This window comes from Boleophthalmus pectinirostris, unplaced genomic scaffold, assembly GCF_026225935.1.
Source record: "Boleophthalmus pectinirostris isolate CB_2022bp ecotype Guang Dong unplaced genomic scaffold, ASM2622593v1 HiC_scaffold_1, whole genome shotgun sequence".
Lineage (NCBI taxonomy): Eukaryota > Metazoa > Chordata > Actinopteri > Gobiiformes > Gobiidae > Boleophthalmus > Boleophthalmus pectinirostris.
Genome location: NW_026570970.1, coordinates 11,036,567 through 11,062,538, shown reverse-complemented (window position 1 = coordinate 11,062,538; position 25,972 = coordinate 11,036,567). Strand labels below are relative to the sequence as shown.

The 25,972-nt window shown below is 37.0% G+C and overlaps 1 protein-coding gene across 2 annotated transcripts in view; it reads left to right on the top strand.

Annotated features, from left to right (window-relative positions):
* Positions 1–25,972, top strand: part of cers6 (ceramide synthase 6) — a 59,930-nt gene that overhangs the window by 12,585 nt on the left and 21,373 nt on the right. For both annotated transcript variants that reach the window (XM_055150009.1, XM_020928967.2), the window contains exons 4-7: positions 6,843–6,900; positions 15,087–15,137; positions 17,224–17,316; positions 25,713–25,841. In XM_055150009.1, the coding sequence (XP_055005984.1) occupies positions 6,843–6,900; positions 15,087–15,137; positions 17,224–17,316; positions 25,713–25,841 (331 nt within the window). The remainder of the gene's footprint in view (positions 1–6,842; positions 6,901–15,086; positions 15,138–17,223; positions 17,317–25,712; positions 25,842–25,972) is intronic.

Here is a 25,972-nt window from a genome sequence, read left to right as displayed (position 1 = left end):
TGCCAAGCTAGCGTCCAAAGATGAACTAGTGCACGTTTTTAAAAAGATATCTAATCCATTCTTGCTTTTTTTTTCTCCCCCCTTCTGGCGTGTGTGGTGTTGAAATAAGGCACAGTTTCTATGCTTGTTAATTCGGGGCTAGTAAAATCGCGCTGTGTAATCAAAGCAAATTAGCAGTGTGTTTGAGAAGGTGAACAGGGCGTCTGTGGAGCTGTGGGTGAATTTTCTGCTGACCACAAGCTCTGGGCAGGACGGAGGGAGTCTGTGTACAGCAGGTCTGGCTTGTTGCATTTAATAGCGCAGAGTGATGGAGCTTAAAGGGCCCATATCACGCTATTTTCTGATCCATGTTATAATGCTGTTTTCTCATCAAAAACATGCTTGAATTTATGTTTTGTTTCATTCTTACATGTTTAACTCACAAATCCTGCATATTTAGGCTGAGTTCTTCTCTCAGACTGAAATCTCTGTTCCGCCTCATGATGTCATATGGTAATACAGGAAGCTCCACTGTGTTTTTAAACTCCATACACCTTCACTAGAGTCATTTGGTTGATTTCAGCCCTGGAAATACCAATCTCTACTGAACAAAAGGTAAAATGTAGCTGTTAACTTAAAAACTACCACAGTATTTTTTTAACAGTTCTTATTCCGGTAACAAGACATATTTTGACAGTTTTAGAATGACCTAGGCTCTATCAGAACTAGTATAGGATCACATATCTAAATATTGATATATCTTATAGTTTAATGTGATGATACAGCCAATAGTATTTTTTGGTATATTTTACTATATTGAAACATCGATATATCGTATCATTTAATATGATGATACAGTATCAATATTGTGGGCTGCTATATCAACATATCACCAAGAGTATATTTTGGTATAGTTTACTAAATTATTTTGTTACAGCTACAGTTTTGTTGCTTGTTTGGAGGAAGGAAACTTGGTTTATGCAACACATTTGACATTTTCACTGTTTTGATTATTAAAATGTTTGTCTTTCATTTTCACTTTTCACAAGAAGTGGTTTAACAAAGACTTTTGGTATCACAGCCATGATTTAGCCTTTATTTTTATATTGAACCATATTGAATCAATTTGAAATATCTCGATACAGTGAGCTTTTGATTCGATATGATATATGTATCATATCGTGGCCTATGTATCAAGGTATGTATCGTATCGGCAACTTCTTAATGATACCCAGCCCTAATGGTAGCATTCAACTATTTTATGCCAAAAACTGACTATTATTAAAAATCATTATGGTTAGGGATGTGCAGAAATATTGAAACATCGATATATCGTATCATTTAATATGATGATACAGTATCAGTATTGTGAGCTGCTATATCAATATATCACCAAGAGTATATTTTGGTAAATTTTACTAAATTATTTTGTTACAGCTACAGTTTTGTTGCTTGTTCAGAGGAAGGAAACTTGTTTATGCAACACATTTGATATTTTCACTGTTTTGATTATTAAAATGTTTGTCTTTCATATGAACTTTTCACAAGAAGTGGTTTAACAAAGGCTTTTAGTATCACAGCCATGATTTAGCCTTTATTTTTATATTGAACCATATTGAATCAATTTGAAATATCTCAATACAGAGAGCTTTTGATTCGATATGATATATGTATCATATCGTGGCCTATGTATCAAGGTATGTATCGTATCGGCAACTTCTTTATGATACCCAGCCCTAATGGTAGCATTCAACTATTTTATGCTGAAAACTGACTATTATTTATTTATTTATTTATTTATTTATTGGAGACGGGGACAGCGCACAATTTTAGCATTTACCTTAACAGGAGAGATGCACTGTACATTAGGTTGTAGCATCAGTGCTAATTTCCACCTGTCGTCCTTGGACAGTTTCATTGATTGATTGTATTTAACTGACCTTGACTATCAACTGTTCTGGAGACCTGTAGCATGTTTTGGGTTGATGGGGGAAACCGGAGCACCCGGAGGAAACCCATCCAGACACGGGGAGAAACATGCAAACTCCACACAGAAAGGCCCAGGCGACCTGGGGATCAAACCCGGAACCTTCTTGCTGTGAGGCATGAGTGCTAGCCACTCAGCCACCGTGCCGCCTATCATTATGCGAAAATATCGAAATATTGATATATATCGTATTGTTTAAGATGATGATATTGTGGGCTGCTATATCAATATATCGCCAAGAGTATTTTTTTGTAAATTTTACTAAATTATTTTAATACAGCGCTACAGTTTTGTTGCTTGTTTAGAGGAAGGAAACTCAGTTTATGCAACACTGTTTTGATGATTAAAATGTTTGTGTTTCATATGAACTTTGCACAGGTGGTTTAATGAAGACTTTTAGTATCACAGCCATGATTTCACCTTTGTTTTTTATTGCACTGTATTGAATTGATTTGAAATATATCGTAGCAAATCAAAAGCTTACTGTATCGAGGTATGATTCATATCGGCATCTTCTTAATGATACCCAGCCCTAATTATGGCATTGGAATTGGTATCAAGTAGCTTATTCCTATAATAAAATCAACTTTGAATCTTTACTGTCATGACAACACTAGTTCAGAGCTGCAATTGAAGTGATGGAAAACCTTAAAAACTCGCAAAAACAGGTTGTAGTCATGCTTCCCCCTTAAAACCACCACATCTTATCAGCACGGGCACAGAGGCATTATAATAGCAAAAAAACAGCTGCGTCTGACTTCAGAAAATCTATTGAAGGCAAAGCGGTTGAGTCATTGTAATTGTACATTTATAGCAGCCTTTCAGTGGCCCTTGAAAAAGACTCTTGCAGGTTTGATGAGGCGGTTGCCAGGCGACGGGCTTTGCTGCGTGTGCCAGGTAGACTTGTCCAGTTCATTTGGCTCCACAACATGCTCTATAATCCAGGACAAAAAGAAGCCCGTCAGCAGCTTAACGGGGCTCAACTTTGAAGTGCTTTCGGAACATTTCTGTTGTACGTCTATTTTCAAATCGTGAGGATGTACACGGCGTTTAAAAAGTCAGATTAAAAGCTCCATATTACGCTGTTTTCTGATCTGTTATACTGTTTTCTCATCGTAAACTTGTGTCTCGTGGTCTCGTTTTTTGTTTCTTTTGCACATTATACAATACAAGAAGGGCTCCACTGCGTTTTTAAGCTCCATACACCTTCACTAGAATGATTTGGGTGATTTCAAACCTGAAAATTGCCAATATCTAATGGACTTAAGGTAAAAGGAGCTGTTAAAAACTTGAAAACTACCGCTTCATGACATCACGAGGTGGAACAGAGCGTTTTGAGCTTTTGAGATGTAGACAGACAAATAATTCAGGGTTACTCAAACATGTGGGAATGAAACAAAACACAACTCCAGGTATGTTTTTGATGTGGAAACAACTTTTTAGCACAAGACCTAACATCAGACCTTTTTAAAAGTCATCTTAAATAGTCTTACTAAGCGGAAATTTAAAAGGACAGTCGGGAATTTTGGACATAGGGCTTCATTTCCTAGTGAGCCAGAGTGTTGGAGACGTGTGGAGACACTTTTTAAAATATTCCATCCAGTTCTTGTATTTTCAGAGGTCGCTGGTGCTAGGCTAGTGCATGTCAATGGCCATAGTTATCCTGCCACTAAAAACAGTCTCACCCACTCCACAAAACACCTGAAGCAAATCTATTATTACACCAGACTGTCCATGTAAATGTCTGTGTTGATAGAATAATCTTTGAAATGAAACTAACCTTGCATCACATGAATTGTCGCATGTTGAGGGACTATTTTCTCATATATCAGTCCACCTCTGCCAAGCTTTCTATCAGGGAGTACAACTCACTGCTGCTCAGACATAAATCCCTCAAATGCAAGGTTGGTTTTACTTCTGAAATTATTCTAGCAACACAGACATTTACCATATTTTCTGGGCTATTAGACGTGCTATTAAGCCTCTAACCACATCAAAAAACAACTGCTCGTCTCACAATTCAGAGCGCCCCGTACACGAATCCACTCTGATGTCCCAGTACGACTTCAGTAAACTATAAAGCCGCACCACCCACAGGGCACGCAAACACACACGGAGCAGACAGCGACCACACAGAGAAAAACACCCGCAGCCACACTCATCACTCCACGCCGATGAGGAATGGAATGGAGGAATGAACGGAAAAAGCAAGTTCAATGTACCAATCTGAGCCACAACTGAACAACTGAGTCACTGCGAACACGCCGACAATCCAGCGGTGCCAGACAGCACCCTTCCTACACGCCACAACTGAACAAAGACCAGAGTCACTGTGAACGTGCCAAACGAAGTCCCACTGACCCAACCAACTGTTGTGTTTCTTTTCGGTGTGGTTTATTTGTGAAAAAAGTTTGAAAATAGATCATTCTATGACAGTGCGTCTTATAATCCAGAACGCCTAATAGCGTTTAAAATACAGTAAATCGTACTGGTGTAATAATAGATTTGCTTCGGGTGTTTTGTGGAGTGGGTAAGACTGTTTTTAGTGGCAGGATAACTATGGCCATTGACATGCACTAGCCTAGCACCAGCGACCTCTGCAAATACAAGGACTGGACGGAATATTTTAAAAAAGTGTCTCCACACGTCTCCAACACTCTGACTCACTAGGAAATGAGGTCCTACGTCCAAAATTCTGAACTGTCCCTTTAATTTGAAAACTACAGGTATATGACAGAGCGTTTTGAGCTTTGGAGATGTAGACAAACTAAAAATAAAAGCTTACTCAGATGTGTGTAAATAAAATAAAACACAATTACAGGTATGTTTTTGATGAGGTAAAAACATTATAACATGGTTTAAAGCTCATAAGAATCAATTTTGTGAAATCGAGGACTTTTAAATCATTATATAAACACTTTTTTGCTTCAACTATATCGCTTTCCCACACTTGTAAAAATGGCCTATTAGCTTACATGGCCGACTACTACAGTAATCTACATACAGCCCCCCTCATTCATTCACTGTCAGCTATGCATGTAAGCCCACATCCCATAATAACCTCCCTAAGTACGCCATAGTAATGCACAGTATGTCATAACATCGAGTCTTGTTTTAGCCCTGGTCAAGAGATGGTCTATTCTCTGCAGCTGTAAGCCCACCAGCCGGGTCCATACAAATGTGCTGCTGAAAATGAGCCATAAATCAGGACTAATTATTGTAAGAAGATTAAAATTTGGCCACCCGCTCTCTCTCATGTCTGAATGAATACCGCTGTGGTTCCAAAATTACTTCAGAAAGATTCAGTAAGAAGAAAAAATGTTCAGAATGGAAATTACAATTCAGGTTAAAGGTCTTATATTACACAAAATTGACTCTTGTGAGCTCTTGCCTCATCAAAAACGTACCCAGAGTGGTGTTTTGGTTCATTCACACATGTTTGAGTAATCTTTTATTATTAGGCTGTCTACATCTCCAATGCTCAAAATGGTCTGTTCCACCTTGTGATGTCATGAAGTGGTAGTTTTTTCCAAGTGAACAGCTCCTTTTACCTTTTCTTCAGTAGAGATAGGCAACTTCAGCTCTGAAATAATCCAAATTATTCTCATGAAGCTGTATGGCAGAGGTGGGACCAAGTCATTGTTTTGTAATTCTCAAGTAAAAGTCTTTGACCTCAAGTCCGAGTCAAGTCCCAAGTCAAATACAGGGAAGCTTCAAGTCATTTCAAATCTTTAAACCAAAGTACCAAATACAGCTTAGATTTTTGCAATTTATATGACTTTCAAGCTAAACTGTACTTAAAAAGTCATGGTATATTTATATATGAGTATTTATATCAGAGTTGTAGAAATGCAAATGTTTCCTTTTTAAATGTTTTGACAAGATCTTAGTGTGAATCATTACAGTCAGTTCAGATTTAAGAGAGCTTAATAACTTATTTTGTCATGTAGTCTGCACTGAAATGAAAGGATCATGTTCTGTGTAGTTCTCTCTGCTTTACTGTATTGTACTGTATATTACTGTGTATTACTGTGTATTACTGTAGTACATTTGAGGATACCACATCACAATACTTCAGTTACATCCAAAGTAACAGAGAAGTGGGAGGGACATGTTCCAGTTTGTTCCTGTAAAACAGCGCCACATTTATCAACTGAAAAGAGAAAACTATTTTCTAAAAACATGTATATTTTTTTAGGAGAAGCATCAAGTCTTCTCAAGTCCCACGTCATTGACCTTCAAATCCAAGTCGAGTCCCAAGTCTTAGTCCATTTTATCAAGTCAAGTCTCAAGTCTGACTCGAGTCCAAGTCACGACTTGCAAGTCCCCACCTCTGCTGTACGTTACTGTAGTACATTTGAGAATACCATATCACAGTACTTCAGTTTCATCCAAAGTAAAATTAAGCACCACATTTATCAACTGAAAAGAGGAACACATACATATACTGACCTTCAAGTCCAACCTGAGTCCCAAGACTTCGTCCATTTTATCTCAACTTGTAAGTCCCCACCTCTGCTGTATGGACTTAAAAAACACAGTGAGCACTTCCTCTGTTACCACAATGACATCACAAGGTGGTACAGACTGCAGTGTTTTCTTTTTGGAGAGAAGAACTCAGGATTAATATGCAGGTTTGTGATTTAAACATGTGTGAATGAACCAAAACACAACTCCAGGTCTGTTTGTGATGAGGAAACAACATTATAACATACTATATATCATAAAATTGTGTAATATGGCCCTTTAAGCTCATGATGGTCAATGTTGTGTTAAAGCTCATACGAGTTGGAAGGTTCTGCTGCCATAGACCTGCTTTATAAAATAAATGTTGCGTTATTGATGATGACAATTGTTTTCTTATTGTGTGTTTCAGGTGGAGGTTCACGTTCTATCTTTACATATTCACCTACGGAGTCCGCTTTCTTAAAAAGGTATGTGTCTGAAGTTAATTTTATTCAAAGCATTTTCAAGGTTTTTCACACATAAAAACTGGTTAGGGATTTTTGTCCAGAGTAAATAAAAAATAATATTACATTTTCTCTTTATTTAAAAAATTTTGACTGTCAATTTCATGAATAGTCTAATTTGAATGAAACATGCCTACATTTTAGAATATTTATCTATAAGAGGAACAAGAACAATAGCCTATTAAAAAATAAATAAATAAATAAAATGAAATTGCCATAATATTGTCATTTTCTTCAAATATAGCAAATGCTCACGTGTAAATGAGGCTAAGATGTTCCTTCTCACGTGTTATCAGCAGTTTCAGGCCATGATTGTATCTTGACTTGCTAAAACCAAAACTACCACATTGCATGTTTCCTATTTTGCCGCAGTTATTGATCTTTTGAGTTGCAACCGTAGATTAAAGGCCGCCACACGCTACAGGAGAATTTGTCAGATTTTGGCTGCGATTCGCTTCTTCCCAAGTTCGGGAAAGTGTGACCCGACTTTGTATCTTTGTGTGCGATTTTGACGCCGCTGTGCTCCTCGTGTGTGTGTGGGGGGGTGTCAATGTGACTCTGAGCTACTCTGTCAGATTGTAACCACCAAACATCAGCAACGCTACGGGAACAGCCGATAAAACAGAATGTCAGGGGCAGAGGAGTGATGGACACAGAGGAACAAGACACAAACTCAGGAAATAGCGAAAATTGTTCTTACTCACCTCTCTCTAAAGTTGTAAATTTAAAGTGCAGCATCTCATCTCTTATCTATAGAATGTGTCCTCTGCAAATAATGAAAGCCAGTCCACAAAACATCGCTACTAAGCCAGTTTGAAGTGTTTTTTTAAAAGTAAAAAGGTGGGAGTAGTTCCTCACGTGTGTCTGTTTACATCCACACAGCGCGCAGATCGAGGTGAAGCTGCAGATTACCGATAGTGACTCTACTTCTTGTGTACTTTATCTCTTCTATGCTTTAAAAATTATGTATCGGACGTTTTGCACCACATTTCACAAATAATAATAACACAGTTTTGACTTGTATCTAAACTAGAAGTACAGTGCTCTGATCTTTTGAACACTCTCAAAGCGAGTTGTTTTAGTGCAGCCTGTGGTCATGGATCTATCCCGCTGCTGTCTTTGAGGTCAGAGATTTTGGTTATGTTTACACGGAAACTAATCACTGTGTCACCGTTTCATCATATTGGAAACAATTTGCTTCCAGACACGTCGTTTCTGTGTCTGCAAGCCTTCCCTATCCACACAGCCTTGTGCATATTTGTTTACGTTTTACAGAAACAAAACTTAAAACCACATGGCTAATTTGCATAAACTAAGCACTCAAAAAAACAGCTCGCTATTGTGCGCTGATGCGGTTCAGCTTCTGTCGGACTAAAGGACATGACTCAGTGGAATATGAGTGTTCTTTCTGTGACAGAGGGATGTTCTGCTGATGGTGAGTCTGTTCTGTGCTTCTATCACGTTGGAGATGGTTCATGTTAAACTTTTCAGAGATTTTTTGTCTGCCGGTTGTATGCACAGACCTATAGAATTATACTTCGCCCTTTAACGCAAAACTGCCTAAAACACTAGTAAGTTGCAGCCGCCAATTTCAAGCCGAGGAAGATGGCAAGCATAAAAACAGTCTTTTAATGGACTAGCAAGTATTTCTAGCTCCGCTGTTTCCGTTTGTCTGTGGTTTGGTTAAACTGTTTTTCGCAATAGCGTCACTGATGTCACAAACCCAGCGAAGGGTGGAAGGAGCAAGTCACAGTGACGTGGTCCAATAAGGTTCAACGTTTTCAGGCGTCCACACAGTGCCCGATCAGATTAGTACTCAGATGAATTCGTGGGAGCTGGTGGCACCAAATTGTTCCGTTTCTTGAGCCGTTTTCCATCAGATTAGTGTGGATGAACACTGCATCCACAATGAAAACGACTCGAATACTTACTAGTGTGGATAGAGCCTTAAAATCCCATAAGATTCTCCTTGTGTCTGTGGTGTGCGCTTTTTGTCGCATGTTTAAAAATCATTTGAAAAATCCTGCAGTGTGTGGCGGTCTTAAGGCAGTGTGACGTCACCTGTAGAGTTCGTCTCCAGTCAAATGAGGCTCATGAGGTTACCAGTTACAAGGGTGAATCTGGAGTCGAGTTCCATATTAGGAATAGGAATTTATTTATGTACAAAAAAGTAAAATAAAAAAACAACGTTCACGTAGAGCTGGCAAACATTTTAAGACCAAAATGATGAGGCTCACTGCTGCAGTTACAGAGAGAGGGGTGACGATTTGCCAATGTGAATTAAAAGCCACCGTATAGGAATAAACACAATGGAGACAGGTTAATTAGTCAGATCTATGGAAAAGCGAGCCTGCACATGGTAAGTTTTTTAAGGTATTTTGTAAGTCAAGAGTCAATGGAGCTGGAAGTGTACCCATATACAATTCTTGTTTGGAACGCAGCGGCTTGTGAGTTGTATATTCAGTCTATAGGGATAAATATAGGTTTATCTTATCTTTATCTTAGACTCTACTACATCTCTTCAAGTCTGTATATTCACACCTGAGGTACATTATTTGCCTCAAGAAAAAGCTACAGTGAAGAAAACCCTGTACTCAAAATAAATAACTGCAATTCACAACTAAAAATACTTGAGAATGACGCAGTCTCTTGATCCATGTCCAAATAACTCTCATTTAGTGTAATGTAAGAGGCGCCAGATGGCAGGTTCTTGAAAATATTATTAGGAGTGTTTTTCTCGCTGTTGTTAACACGCAATTCAACTTTCCATTAATTTATGTTCGAATCAAGTATTACACAGTTACTTCATTGTATCCGTTTTTTGTTCAGTGGAAACGATTTGATTACTCTGACAGAGAATGTAAAAATAGCTAGATGTTAAAATTGGAACAAAATAACAAAATAATCTATCGTATAAGAATTCACAGAGGTGGGTAGTACTCAGTTACATTTACTGTTACATTTACTTGAGTAACTTTTTTAAGAAATTGTACTTTTCAGAGTACTTTGAGAGCAGCATACTTTTACTCCTACTTGAGTGGTATTTTTTTTATTAAAGTAACAGTACTCTAACTTGAGTAAAGGTTTTGGAGACTCTACCTATAGGTGACAAAAGTTTTATGTTGACAATATGACATGATTTGAACATTTGTGTTTCCTGAAAAGCTCCTTCAGATAGACTGTAGAATTAAAAATGTGCGTGGAAGCTAAAGCTCTAAAATACCAGATTTTCTACTTTTGCATAATCAACTTTTTAGGGCTATTAACCATGTTGTAGTTATTTTTCCTGTTTCTTAAAGCTGCTCAATTATGCAAAAAATCATTATCACGATTATTAGTGTGTATTTATTCACCATTTCTCTTTCAAAAAAACACTTTGTTATTGATCATTTACGCAAAACTTTCAAATTGAAAATGAATATAGGCCACAAATCTGTTCCTTAGAGCAGTCTTGCGATGTACAAAACATAAAATGAATAAAACATACTTTGAACATGAAATAAGGCATAGAAAAACATAAATGTATCCAAAATGAACTATATATCCAGCTGTTGTACAATCTTTAGATTTAAAAAATAAAATAAATATACTTGTTTATATAAAAAATATCCCAAAATAAACTGTTTAAATCGTTTCAACTCGATTATATGAGTTTGGAGAATTAAATTTACTCACCCAAAGTTGAATTTGGAGTGATTCGTGCCTGTTTGAGCAATCTTTAATTTCTTATTTTAAGACGCCATATTGTAGATCAAACCCTGTTCTCACCACCACTGGTACACACCCACTTCTCTGTACTTACTTGCTTTCCAGTTTTATTTTATAAATTGGTGTTATACTTAGAACGCAGCAGCATCTCAAAGTCATTTTGGTTTAAAGGAAAACAAAAATCTGCTGCTCACTAGTGTGATCTGTAGGTGTTCATTGAAGATGCCGACTCTTTTTGTTGTGATGTTTACGGCAACGTCAGCTCCCACTGGGCACCACAGTTTTCTAACGCAGAAGTCAGTGAACATTTTCCTTTTATTAGGTCATTTTAGATGAATATTGCGATTTCAAATGTGCAAATTATGACAAAATGATCCACAGGTGTCATAGAGTATAGTTATATAGCAAACACAACAGGTCTTCTTTTATTTCTTGTCCTTCAAATTATATGATTTTCAAATGAATTCTTATTTGAGTAGCAGGTTTAGCAAATACTTTTATTAATCTCTTTTTCTTAGACTGCTACTTTGTACTTGTACTTGAGCACCATATTTTCCAGACTATAAACCGCTCCGGAGTATAAGTCGCACCAGCCCAAAAATGTGAAATGAAGAAGAAAAAAATATTTAAGTCGCACTTTTTGGGGGAAATTTATTTTATAATCTCAGAGACCAGGAACTGACATTTCATCTTGAAAGGCAAGTGATAGTAACAACAATAGAACAGAGAACAACAGACTGTTAACGTCACATATGAACAGTTCTTCTGATAACTATAACATAAATAACAGAACAGAACAAGTTTAACCAAACTCTCCATCTCACTCCAAATCACTAAATCCATTGAATTCTTCATCCTCTGTGTCACTTCTGAGCAACTCTGCAACCTCCGGAGGTAAACCATAGATCCATGAGGTAAACGGAGCGCCGCTTCCTCTTCTGTGTAGCTGTCGTCAGACTCAGCATCAGTTCCAAATAGAATTATTCCGGCCTTTCTGAATCCCGACAGGATGGTTTCGTTGTTACTGAAGTCCAGGATTTGTCGATCCATCCAGTGACTTCCAGGAAAGTTGCTTGTGACTTCCGGTGTCACAAGTTTCTCACTCACTCCAAACTTTCTTTCTGCTGCTCTATTACAGTTTTCGGCTGCAGATTTCACTCCTTGCAGCAGGGCAGCAGCTCTTTGTGCAGGAGACATGCACAGTAGAGTGAAGTGACAGTGGTACAGGAGTAAAAGGAGCAGCAGATACTGACACACAAGACTAGAGCCTCTTGCAGCTGTCAGTGTGAAAATTTTAATATATAAGTCACACTGGAATATAAGTCGCAAGAAACACCCAAACCATGAAAAAAAAAAAATGCGACTTATAGTTCCAAAAATACGGTAATATTATTTTGAAGTAATGTTACTCATACTTGAGTATAATTTTTGGCTACACTACCTACCTTTGAGAATTTTTTTTTTCTTTTTAATCACCAAAGCAGTGTGTAAAAACTTGACCCAAAACCACCATGTTTGAGAGGCTAAATACAGTCTGTGTGGCCCTGTGAGACTATTCTCATTCACATAATTGGTCTCATTAAGAATACATTAGATAACATTAGAGTAGAGATAGCAGATAGCAGACGGCACAGATCTTTTAGTGAGAAAGGAGGAGTATGACGAAGCAGTTTGTGGAGTGTTCAGACTTGGCTCCTGTGCTCTGTTCTGCTGCTGTGTCTCTGGGGGTTTCCTCAGAGCAGGTGGTAGATAGGACCATGTTTATATACAGACAATAGAGGTTATATCTGTGTATAGGATTAAACCAGCACTGTATCAACTTCTGAATTAGGATTAAACCAGGATTAAACTGGGATTAAAGAGCCCATATTACAGTATTTTCAGATCTGTGTCATAATGTTGTCATCACAAACGTCCCCAGAGTTGTGTTTTGTTTCATTTACCCATGTTTAACGCACAAATCCTGCATATTTAGGCTCTTCTATGTTCTTCTCTCAAACTGAAACACATATTGTGATGTCATGTGATAGTACAAGAAGTGCTTTACTGTGTTTTTAAGATCCATACACCTTCACTAGAATCATTTGGATGATTTCAGACCTGGAATTGCCCATTTCTCTTTCTTGCGCTCTGTCATGTCATGAACCAATAGAGTGTTTTGAGCTTTGGAGATGTAGACAGTAATATAGCGTCTTGAAAAGAAGTGATTAAAGATTGCTCAAACATGCACAAAGCACTCCTGATAAAGCTTCGAGTGAGTAAATGAGAAGAGAAACAACTATAAGGCTACGTTCAAACTGCAGCCTGAAAAGACTCAAATCCGATTTTTTCGCCCCTTTGTGACCTGTATCTGATCTTTTAATGACAGTCTGAAAGACACGGATCCAACTTTTTCAAATCCGACCCAGGCCACTAGGACATGTGCTCCTAAAACTGATACATATCCGATCTTTTGACATGCGACTTCAGTCTGAACGGCCAGGTCGCATTCATCCCACCTACACGTCAACAACAACAAACAACAAATGTTCTTCTCGTCAAAACCACCTCCTTCTTCTTCTCAATCTCCTCCTTAAAGCAAATAAGATGTACATGTTCTGCTCCGGTATGACAGCGACTCTAAAATCTCCACGTGCTTAATGCTCAGTGTTTAGGCGACTTCCGTAAACACTGAGTGCGCTCGCTGTGTGTGACGTCACTGTGTCCACCAGTGTGCATGCAGGACACTTTTGGGACATTTAAAGTTCACACTGGAGATCACATACAAGTCGCATTTAATTGTAAATGTGAACGATCTCGCTAAAAAATCAGATTTAACAAAAAAATCCAAATTAAGCATTAAGCCCTGCAGTCTGAACATAGCCTATTCTGCTTAAAAGCTCTGAAAAGTCCATTTTGCATAGGTCTGCTTTAAACATAAGTACGACTAGATGACTTGTATGTGTAGATTTGGGAGCTGGACACCTCAAAATGCTCACAGATTAATGTATTCTTTTTTTTGTAAGTCTTTATTTTTCTTTTTTTTTTAAGTATGAAAAAGACAAATACAATACAACCTGCGGGTGTGCCTTGATTCTTACAAAGGCTGGATTAATTAAAAGAAAAATAATAATAATAATGAATAATAATTATTACAGCCAATTGCAAGAAAAACAAAGTAATGGGTCAAACAAAGTCCAGGTCTCACAGTATTTATATATTCAATCCACCGTTTCCATTTGTTTTCAAATTTGTCTTGTTGCAGTCTTATGCTAAAAGTAATTCTCTTCATCTTAAAAATATCATAAACAATCTCAAACCGTTCATCCAGTGTTGGTACTTGTGGATTTCCTGGTTATAGCTTTCCTAGCAGCCACACTCAAATTCTGGAACAGGTATTTAGCTTTATACGTCACATTTTCACCCATCAGGAAACCCAAGTACATTGTTTCAAGTCGAAACAGTATGTCAATACAGAACACAGTTTCTAACGATTTATGAATTTCTCTCCAAAATGGAACGATATGAGGACACGTCCAAAATATATGGCAATGATTTGCCTCCAGTTCACCGCATTGCCACAGATTAATGTATTCTAATCATCTATATACTCCAGTAGTTGTAAAATTCAGAATCACTGTCGAAAAGTTAAAAGTAGCTACTGTACCAGCTTTTCTGCCCTCGCTCACTTTGTATAATATTGATTACAAAGATCAAATCATACTGTGTTATATGCTGATGTGCTGATGGAACATGACTCAGTGTTGGGCGTTAGAGGCTGAATATTCAAGCAGCTCTCTCACTTCACTTGTTGATTTGAATGAATGAATAAATAATAACAGCAAAGAAAAAACAAGTGGAAAATGGAGCTTTAAAGAACTCCTATTACGCCACTGTCTGATCTATGTTATGATGTTGTTTCCTCATCAAAAAGCTGAAGTTCTGTTTAATTCTCGCATGTTTATCGCACAAACCTTGCATATTTGGGCTTCTCTCAAACAGAAAACACCGCATTCCACCTTGTGATGTCATGTGGTAATACAGGAAGAGCTCCACTGTGTTTTTAAACTCTGTACATCTTCACTAGAATCATTTGGATAATTTCAGAGCTTTTCTGAACTAAAGGTAAAACGCGACAGAACTTGAACTTGAAAACTACCGCTACATGACAAGGTGGAACAGAACAGCTTTTTACTGTGCTACAATCAGGAATAGCACGATTAGCATGCTATTTGTTGGCTTTATTGTGGTGGCAAAACTCCTCTCAGGCCGCTGAAAGTTGCAAAAAGCGCTTCTAAACTCACTGTGGTGAATAATTAGGATGTTCTGAATGCTTTGGTTAGGTGAGGAATAATTTTGGACCACAGCAAGCGGTTTAAAATAGTTCTGTTTAATACACTTCACTTTGCATTATTTTGATAGTTTCATATTTTTCATGTCTTTGCCCTCTCGTTTCTCCCCAGACGCCGTGGCTTTGGAACACTAAGGAATGCTGGTACAACTATCCCTACCAGGTAATTCTACACTCAAATCAAGATGATTTTATAAAAGCGCTTATGACAGGTTTTCATGTTTTTCTCATTATTTCTTGGTTTGGTTGGATAGGATCTGTAGTAAACATTAAGCGTAGTATTTTTGTACTTCTTTTTTTCTTCTTACCTGATGTAAACGGTAAGTGGCAGTTTGTGTGAAAAGAAAGTTAAGAAAAGTACAAAAAAAGGAAGTAGCTGTTGAGGTTAAAACGGAAAACTTCTGCCTTTCGGTAAACACAGAAAATTCTATCAGGGACAGTTTACGTGGAAAGGAAGCGTTTTTCTGGCAATTTAAACCTTGATTTAACAAAATAAACTGTTGCCATTTTGTTAGAAGTCTTTGTTAAAGGTCCTGTATTACTCAAAATGGATTTTTGTGAGCTTTAAGACATATTATAATATTATATAACTCCTCAACATCTCACAACATTATAACATAGATCAGAAAATAGTGTAATATGGGCGATTTAAGATTATGGTTGCTTGGTAAAAGTTATGGAATTACCTCTACTTATGTCAGTAAAATTTTAAAACTTCATCAAATTAAAAAAAATAAATGAAGTAGAAAGAAATAATCAAGACTTTTATTAAAATCTTAAATATAATTATGTTAACTATGCTGTAGTGAAATAAGTAAACTAACCCACTGTTTTCCAAACAGTGAGTCACAAGAGATTTTTTTTTTTTTTTGGGGCAACTTTGTCCCGATCTGCATGTAGTTCTGCGATATACAATTTCTGACACATGCTGAAATGATAAGACATGTTTTGTATAATTTCTAATCTTTTTGTAATTATTTTATTGACTATTTTGTTCCAGTATTGCTGGTTCAGTTGAATGTTGAAAAGAAAAAGAAATGGGCCACATTTAAAGTCCAAATAGGTGACTGATGGATCCTTTTATCGCTGCTTCAATTACTGTTTTTCATCGTTTAAAACTTGACTAATACTAATTGCTTCAGAGACACAATAAAATGTCCTCATTAATGTTCAATAATGCTCAAATTCAACTTTATTTTGTGATTTATTAATAATGTCTATTGACTTGGTTCGCGAAGGTTTGTGACTTTTAAAATATGAATTGCAGAAAAAAAAGTCTAGGAAACACTGATCTAACCTACAGTATCATATGCACTTTAAAGGTCCCGTATTGTGGTATTTTCTGATCTACATTATAATGTTGTTTCCTCACATTTCATAAACAGACCTGGAGTTGTGTTTTGTTTCATTCACACACATATACAGGAGGAGATACAGGAAGTGCTCCACCATTTAAACTCCATACACCTTCACTAGAATCATTTGGAAAATTTCAGCCCTGGAATTACCAATCTCTACTGACCTGAAGGTAAAAGGAGCTGTTAACTTGAAAACTACCACTACATGACATCACAAGGTGGAGCAGAGCATTTTGAGCTTTGGAGATGTAGACAGACTAATAATCCAGGATTACTCAAACATGTGTGAATGAAAAAAAACACAACTTCAGGTTTATTTTTGAAGAGAACATAGAGCTGCTTGATTATGGAAAAAATCATTATCACAATTATTTTGGTCAATATTGAAATCACGATTATTTTTTACTTACACAATGCATTTATTCAACATTTTTCGCTCTCTCAAAAAAAAAATTGTTACTGATAATTTACGCAAAACTTTTAAAGTGAAAATAAATACAGGCTACAAATATGAACCTTAGAGCAGTTTTGCAATGTATAAAAAATAAAATAAATACAATAAACTTTGAACATGAAATAAGGCATAGAAAAACATAAATGTCTCCAAAATAAACTATATATCCAGCTGTTCTATAATCCCTATATTTTAAAAATGAAATAAATATACTAATATATAATAATATCCCAAAATAAACTTGATTATATGAGTTTGGAGATTGTTTGACACACAAATCAAAATTACGATCAAAATTCAATTAATTTCACAGCCTTATAAAAACATTATAACACGACGTAAAGCTCACAAGAGTCAATTCTGTGTCATAAGGAACCTTTAAACACATTTGTACTTATATACTTATGTGTATTTTTTATTTTGTTTCACTATTTCAGCCATTGACGGTGGACATCCATTACTACTACATCCTGGAGTTGTCGTTCTACCTGTCCCTACTATTTTCCCAATTCACAGACATAAAGAGGAAGGTAAGCCCAGGATCTAGTTTGTATGTTAGTTTTTTTAATATATATGTTTTTATTTTTCCAAAGCCTTTGTCACTTTCAGAATAACTGGATGATATGTGGTCTCTTCGCCTGCCCACAATCACTTTCTCTGAGTATTGTCAGCGAGGTGTGAAATAGCAGAGCATTTCCAGGGCACTAGGATCATATCAAGAATGTTTTCACTAGTTGTGTGTCTTTTCAAAACTGGTCTTTGTTGTAAATAGAGCCAGGATTTTTTGTTTTCCTCAATTCTTCGCCGTTTTACTTTCTATTCCAGATCAGTCATGAGTAAAATGAAAATGATTGTACTTTTTTTTCTTCTCAAACGCATGATATGATATAGTGCTAAAAACCTATACATTTTGAAGTTTTGTTTACTGTTTGGGAGTCTGTCACCTGCTTGTTTCTATGGAGATGTCATTGCTCTGCCTGGAATGTTCCACAGTATGACTTTAAACAGCTCCAACTTACATTTATTCAATTACAAGTGGTTTTATGGCTCAAAAATATCTCAAAAAACAGGTATTCTGACTGTGAGCGGGGTCGCCTCTCCACAGATCCGACCTGTAGCTTGCTCTGGTTTGGTCTCCATGATGATAGAAAGGTTTAATGCCATACTGTGAAACATTCCAGTCTCCAGACAAAAAAGAAAAGCATTTGACGGACTCTCCACCGCAAAAGTTACAAAATTCACTTTTAAGTTAATCAAAATTCTTGACCTTTTTGTTTGGATTTATGCCATAGAATTCCTGTAATTCAAGTTTTTCATTTTATTTTGCAACTTTTACCAGATAACAGACAGCAGCACATTGTTTTAACATTATCATATCTGGGATGAATAGATAAAAACAATTTGAGAAGTTACCTACATAAATGCGTGACATATAGTACATATAATGGCAAGGCAAGTTTATTTATATAGCACAATTCGTACACAAATTAATTGCAAAGTGCTTTACAGAATAAGAAATACATTAAAATCACAATAAAAACAAATCAAAACATAAATAATTATCATAAAATTAAAAAGAGGGAGACATTAATTACATAAATAAGATGGCACACACACAACAGGAAAAAAAGCAAAACAAAAAAAAAAAAAAAAACACAGTTAAAATGTGTATGATGTAAGGTTTTTTTTGCCACAGAATTCCTGTATTTTTGCGTGAAATCAGATTTATTTTTTATTTTTTTGCACCATATGAATACTGCCTGTTTGTTGCAGTCTTTACTTGCTGGGGGTGGACCATGGAACAAAACACAAATCCCATGAGACAAGATATTATATGCAAATTGAAATTTGTAATAGCTACTTAATACAGCTTTAATCAGTTTATGTATCAGGTTTGTACAAAAGTTTGATATAAAATTGTTAAAGTGTTAAATTGTAACTTTTAGTTTTTCATTCATGTGTTTTACTTTTATAAGTAGAAAGCCTCGTTGTTAAAAGGGCCTATATTGTGCTATTTAAAAAAAAAAATGTATCTGTTATAATGTTGTTTCCTCATCACAAACTCACCTGGAGTTGTGTTTTGTTTCATTCACACATGTTTAACACACAAACCCTGCATATTTAGGCTGAGTTCTTGTCTTAAACAAAAAAAATATAAAAAATAGGGATGTAACAATAACCAAAATATTGTGAAAAGTCTCACAATAATATCATGGGCTGTCACAATATATCGAATCACAAGTTCCTTTGCTTAAATGCATGGTTTTACAGTAGAAACAGCTTATAAATATCGGGAACTACAGATCCCATGATTCATTTCAGGGCAGCAACATGAAGAAATATGTTTTTTACTTTAATTTTTGGGTTTATGACAGAAATAATTCACACCAAAATATTGTCAAGGTTTTTTTAAAAGCAAAAAAGTGTCTTATCTACAAAAATATCGCAATAAATATCGTACCGTGAGATGCATATCGTGAAAGTATCGTACCAAGAGATTTGGATATCATTACATCCCGAGAAAACACTCCTTTCAACCTTGTGATGTCATGTGGTAATACAGGAATTGCTCCACTGTGTTTTTAAACTCTGTACACTAGAATCTTTTGGATGGTTTCATCCCTGGAATTTCCAAAAATAAACTAAAAAGGAGCTGTTAACTTGAAAACTACCAGTACATGACATCACAAAGTGGAACAGAGCATTTTGAGCTTTGGAGATGTAGACAGACTAATAATAAATAGATAAATAAATAAATATATAACGATAACCAAATCTTACGGTATGATATTTATTGCGATATTTTGAGGAGGCAAACAAAATTGTGAATATGCTACTTTTTCCTCATAAAATGCCTTGACAAGACTTAATCCAAAGAATTTAAAAGCGCTTAGAACTGTTATTTCTTGATGTAGTTTGCGCCAAAACAGAGCAAAGGATCATGGTCTATGTAGTTCCCTCTGTTTATTTGGCTATTGCTGCTCCATCACAATGAATTTAAGCAAAGAAACTTGTGATTTGATATATTAAGAAGGTCCACGATAACACAATATTTTGGTTATTGTTACACCCCTAGTAATAAACGATGATGAATAAATGCAAGAAAACAGCACTCCAGGTTTGTTTATGAGGAGGTCACAATATTCTAACATGATTTAAAGCTTACAAGAGTCAATTTTGCGTAATATAGGACCTTTAAACTCAATTACATCACGTTCATTATTACCCTCTCCACATGTCTCTGTTTCTTGGGGTTCACCGGGTGTGTCTGTGTACGTGCATGCCTTCCCGCTCTCCCACAATGCATTGCTCTATCATCTGTGTGTTGACTGGTGGCATGTTTGTGTGTTTTTTGTTTCTCCTTTCAGTTTTCTCATGCACAGCTCCACTCTGACGAGGTCCTCTGCTCCCCATGCATCCTCCAGTACTGTATGTCCTCCCCGCACTGCATCCACTCCACTTCTATTGATACTTTGCAATGACGTCACGCCGGGGTGGTTCTGCATGTACCGTATTTTCCGCACTTTAAGGCGCTCTGGATTATAAGGCGCACTGTCATTGAATCGTCTATTTTTCTTACTTTTTTCACCGCACCGGACTATAAGGTGCATTAAACGAAACACAACAGTTAGATAAGTCAGTCAAACTTTATCGTGTTCACAATAACTCTCAACTTTGTTCAATTGTAACACGTAAAAAAAAAAATACTGTCTGACAGGCTAAATTGTTAGTGTATTCACAATAACTCATAATTGTTCAAACAGTTGGGCGATTACGGCGACTCGTCATTATCCGGGTCAGTGTGGTTACTGTTCCCTGGCAGTTCAGTGATGATTCTGGTCTTGGTGAAAGCCCGGACCACAGTTGATACTGATCCTTAGCCCAGGCGTCCACGATCCATTGGCAGATCGTGGCGTAAGTTGCTCGGCGCTGTCTCTCTGTCTTGGTGAATGTGTGTTCACCTTCTCTCATCCACTGCTCCCACGCAGCTCACATTTTCACTTTATAATAGCCTTTAGTTTAAAATCAACGTAGTAATCGTGTCTTTGGACAGGTGGCATTTTGATATTAAAAGGAATCACAGTATGTATTATGTATTACTCCTGACTACGGGAGCTGTGATGCTGCAAGTGTTGCGGCTTTGTAGTTTACTAAAGTCGTACTAAGACACCCGAATAAATTCATATATAAGGTGCTCTGGATTATAAGGCGCGCAGTAGTTTTTTGATGAAATTAAAGGATTTTAAGTGCACCCTATAGTGTGGAAAATACGGTTTGTCTCTGGCGGAATATTCAGCCGTTAGCAAATACAGGCAAATATTAAGAGCTTTAAAGGTAAGGTGCACTTTGTAACTTTTTGATTGGGAGTCTGTCACCTGCTTGTTTCTATGGATATGTCATTGCTTTGCCTGGAATGTTCCACAGTGTGACATTAAAAAGCTCTATTTTAAATTTGATTCAATCACAGGTGGTTTTACAGCTCAAAAAATAGTTTGAAAAACGTTTATTCTGACTGAGCGGCATCGCCTCTCCATAGATCTGACCTGTAACTTAGTCTAGTTTGGTCTCCATGGTGATAGAAAGTTTAATGCCATACTGTGAAACATTCCAGACAAAGCAATAGCATCTCCTTGGAGAAAAGCATTTGACGGACCCTCAACCAGAAATGTTGCGCACTGCACCTTTTAAGATTTAAAATGGTTTACAAAATGGATTTAAAGGGACAGTTTGGAATTTTTGACATAGGACCTTATTTTTTAATGAGCCAGAGTGTTGGAGATGTGTGGAGACCCTTTTTAAAATATTCCATCCAGTCCTTGTATTTGCAGAGGTCGCTGGTGCTAGATTAGTGCATGTCAATGGCTATAGTTATCCTGCCACTAAAAACAGTCTTACCCACCCCACAAAACACCCGAAGCAAATTTATTATTACACCAGACTGTCAATGTGAATGTCTGTGTTGATAGAATAATGTTTGAAATAAAACTAACCTTGCATAAATGGACACATGTTGAGGGGCTATTTTCTTTTTTACTTTGCCAGTAACATAAGTGCTAGGTGATCAGTCAATCCGCCACTCCCAAGCTTTCTATCAGGAAGTACAACAAGTGGTTTTATAGCTCAAAAATCCCTACAAAAACAGGTATTCTGACAGTAAGCAGGGTCACCTCTCCACAGATCTGACCTGTAACTTGGTCTGGTTTGGTCTCCATGAAGATAGAAACGTTTACAAAAGTTACACGATACACTTTTGAGTTAATCAAAATTCTTGAACTTTTTGTTTGGATTTATGCCATAGAAGTCCTGCGATTCAAGTTTTTTATTTTATTTTACAACTTTTAACAGATAAGCACAATGTTTTAACATTATTATATCTAAGCTGAAGGGATAAAAATTAATTTGAGAATAAAAACAAGTCAAAACATAAATAATCAGCGCCATGCGATGATGCCATCGGCCGCACAGGTGTGAACACGGGCCACAAAACCACAGGTAACAGAGACCATGTACCACACAGCCCAAAAGTCCCTGTTTGTGGAGTGGGTAAAACTGTTTTTAGTGGCAGGATAATTATGGCCATTGACATTGACATGCACTAGCCTAGCACCAGCGACCTCTGCAAATACAAGGACTGGATGGAATATTTTAAAAAGTGTCTCCACACGTCTCCAACACTCTGTATAAGTAGAAAATGAGGTCCTATGTCCAAAATTCCAGACTGTTCCTTTAAATAACACATATTCAGGAGCTTGTGATCAAAAAAGTTGAGAGTGACAACTGAAAAACTGTTGGCTAACGCTAACTAGCTTGTGATAGTAATGTTATTTGAGAGCGGCTTGTTTAACAGCACCAAATCAAATCACCTGTTGTTGTTCTAACTAAATCAACTCTTTCTGGTCAGATTGTGTTAAAACAAAGCTGAGATAAAATCTAACAGAGCTTCAGACGGAGCAGTGCCTACAGTTAGCATCACGCCCCCAAAGAACGTTGATGGCGTCAGCTGCAAAGTATCATCTCTCTTTTCGTTTTAGTGTTGGATTTTTCTTTGTTTTCTGGCTCAACGTACTGCATTTTATCATCTACATGCTCACACTTTACCTCTGCTTTTTTTGGGTGGCTAAAAATAGACTTGTGTCATTGCGCCGCAGTGTATTCTGGGTACTTGTGAGATGTGTGCACTTCTATAGGTGTTCTATGGGGGACCAGTATATGAGTCTCTGGAACATGTGTTATCTCTTCCTCATTATAATCTTCATCAAAACACTCCGATGAAGTCTTTTACTACATTATGTGATAGTTTTAGACGGACATTAGAATTAGAAACTGTAATTTTCAAACTTTATTGATCCATAAAGGAAATTATTTGGACACAGTAGCTTACACATCACAATATAATATAATAAAAAAGATTAAAAACATAAATGGTAACAATAAATTCTAAATAAGTAGCAAAAAAGAGCAAGAGCCAGGTGTAAAATAAGAAATAATTATATAAATTTATATGTACAAGTCGAAATAAAATAGAAAACAGGTCATAGGTACAGTTGTAGGGAGTATTATCTGTTACATAAGGGTGAGTTGTTGTACAGTTGTAGGGAGTATTATCTGTTACATAAGGGTGAGTTGTGCAGTTGTAGGGAGTATTATCTGTTACATAAGTGTGAGATGTTTTACAGTTGTAGGGAGTATTATCTGTTACGTAAGGGTGAGTTGTTGTACAGTTGTAGGGAGTATTATCCATTACATAAGACTGAGTAGTTGTACAGTTGTAGGGAGTATTATCTGTTACGTAAGGGTGAGTTGTTGTACAGTTGTAGGGAGTATTATCCATTGCATAAGAGTGGGTTGTTGTACAGTTGTAGGGAGTATTATCTGTTGTCTAGAACATTCCACAGTACGGCATTAAACATATCTGCCTATTTTTATGGAGACGAGCAGGTAATGCCCCCGAGCGTGCGTCATAATAAGATTTTGAAATATTAATTGCGACGTGATTTGCGATGCTAATTTGCGTCACTCTGAAACCCGTGGATACTTAAGATTCTAACAACATTGTTAGCAGCTCACAAAGACATGCTGCTTAAAATATTATTAAAATTAGACTAAACGCCTAAACTTCACCCACAACCACATTTCAAACAGAGCTGGAGGACTAAAGAAGGGCTATAAGGAACAGTGTGATTGGTCCAGACTTCAGCCAGGTATTTGTAACTAGAAACTGTAATCAGGACAGTCTTGCGTGATGTCACCAACTACTTGAAGCCAGCACGGACTTAAATGTTGGTGTTTTAGAACATAGAGAAAAATCCCGCACACCGTCTTACTTGCACATTGTGAGATTTATTAGGACAAACCGTGCAACGTTTCCGCACTAGGCCTTTTTTTTTGTTTTTTTTTTTACCTGATGAAGGCCTAGTGCCGAAACGTTGCACGGTTTGACCTAATAAATCTCACAATATCTCTATATTCTTGGGCTGCTCCCGCTTCTCCAATGCACTCGTCTCAAGTAATTGATGTGCGAAGTTCTCATTCTTTTATATCGTTGGTGTTTTAGACCAGAAAATTGTAAATTTACCTAGTTTCCGCTTATGTTGCCAAAAATGACCAGCAGAAAATACTATTAAAACATCATATGTACACAGTTCAGTAGCAAAAAAAAACTTGACTTAGTTCCGCTTTTAAATCAAATTAACACGATTTCATGTTTTAACTCATTCTGTTACAGTATTTAATTTACACACCTTACTTACAAACCTCTCCCATTCTTTGTCCTTGTGTTTGTCTAGCAGTGACTAAACTAACTGCTTTGGACAATTACACAGTGCACCTTTAAGATTCAAACGTTTTTTTTATCAGCTCACAGCAGAGTTGTCAGAAGCATAGAAAATCTGTTCCTAATCGATACTAAAATGAGTATACGCTAATGGGCCACAATGGAACCTACCAGGACAACTGTTTACATCAGGGGTCACCAAATTTTTTTCTCTGGGGGCCACATTATCGCTCCTGACCGTGATGGGGGCCGGGCTTGGGTCAAGTTGGCCGTATAACAGAATTATACGACCCTGACGATGCAGACTATATTCTTTGAAAACTTCCACACTTTCTTTTACATATCAGACAAACTGCACGGTCCTTACACTGAACAAAAAATAATTGGTCGTCCATTGTTCTTTGAAAACTCGGAACTCTCTGTCAAGTTTTTGTACTTTAACACTCATCATTTTGCGGTCTTTAACTGGACTACGGTACTCTGCACGTGTGTTGACTCTCACTGTTGATCTCGACAAAAATGCGGCGGCAAATGTAAATATGTCATGCAATTATTTAAATATAAATATAAATACTTCATATAAATATCATTTTTTAATAGAAAAAAAATCTGCACAATTCAAGATGCCGTGTGTTATTATTTACCAAAAACTAATTTAAAAAAATAGGCCATGACAGCTTTTGAAGATTGCTTCATAGGGCCAGTTCAAGTGGTGGGGGGGTAGAGGGGCCGGGGGGCCGGTCAAAGGGACGTGGAGGACTGGAGTCAACCCGCGGGCCTTAGTTTGATGACCCCTGGTTTACATAGATATGGCCACATGGTAATAAGAAAGAAAGTTCTATAATTTGAAGCTGAAAATGGCATTCTGAAAGTCTTTTGTTATCATTATAGTGTCTAAATCGATATTGAGTTTCGAATCTAGTCCTTAGTATCAAAAATCGAACACTAGCTCACAAAAACATGCTAAAACAAATATTATTCAGACCAAATTATCCAGTTTTCATCCCATTCTGCTACAGTATTTTCCAGTCTATCACACTTACAGTTATTACACTTCTCTGATTCTCTGTGTGTGACTAAACTAACTGCTTTGAAATACCCTTGTTGTTGACTGTCTTTCTTTGTGTTTGCTTTGACCACTGTTGCGGGCAGGACTTCCCCATCATGTTGGTGCACCACGCGGCCACCATCTCCCTCATCACCTTCTCCTACGTCAACAACATGGCGAGGGTGGGCACGCTGGTCATGTGTCTGCACGACGCCGCCGACGTGCTCATAGAGGTCAGTGACGGTTCAGCTCTGCACTGGTATGGAAAATAACATGGTGTGATATGAGGAGGAGAAGGAGGGGCTGGTTCTCTTTTAGCCAGACCAGTGGAGGAATATTACGACTTAGACTTGGACTTAGACAA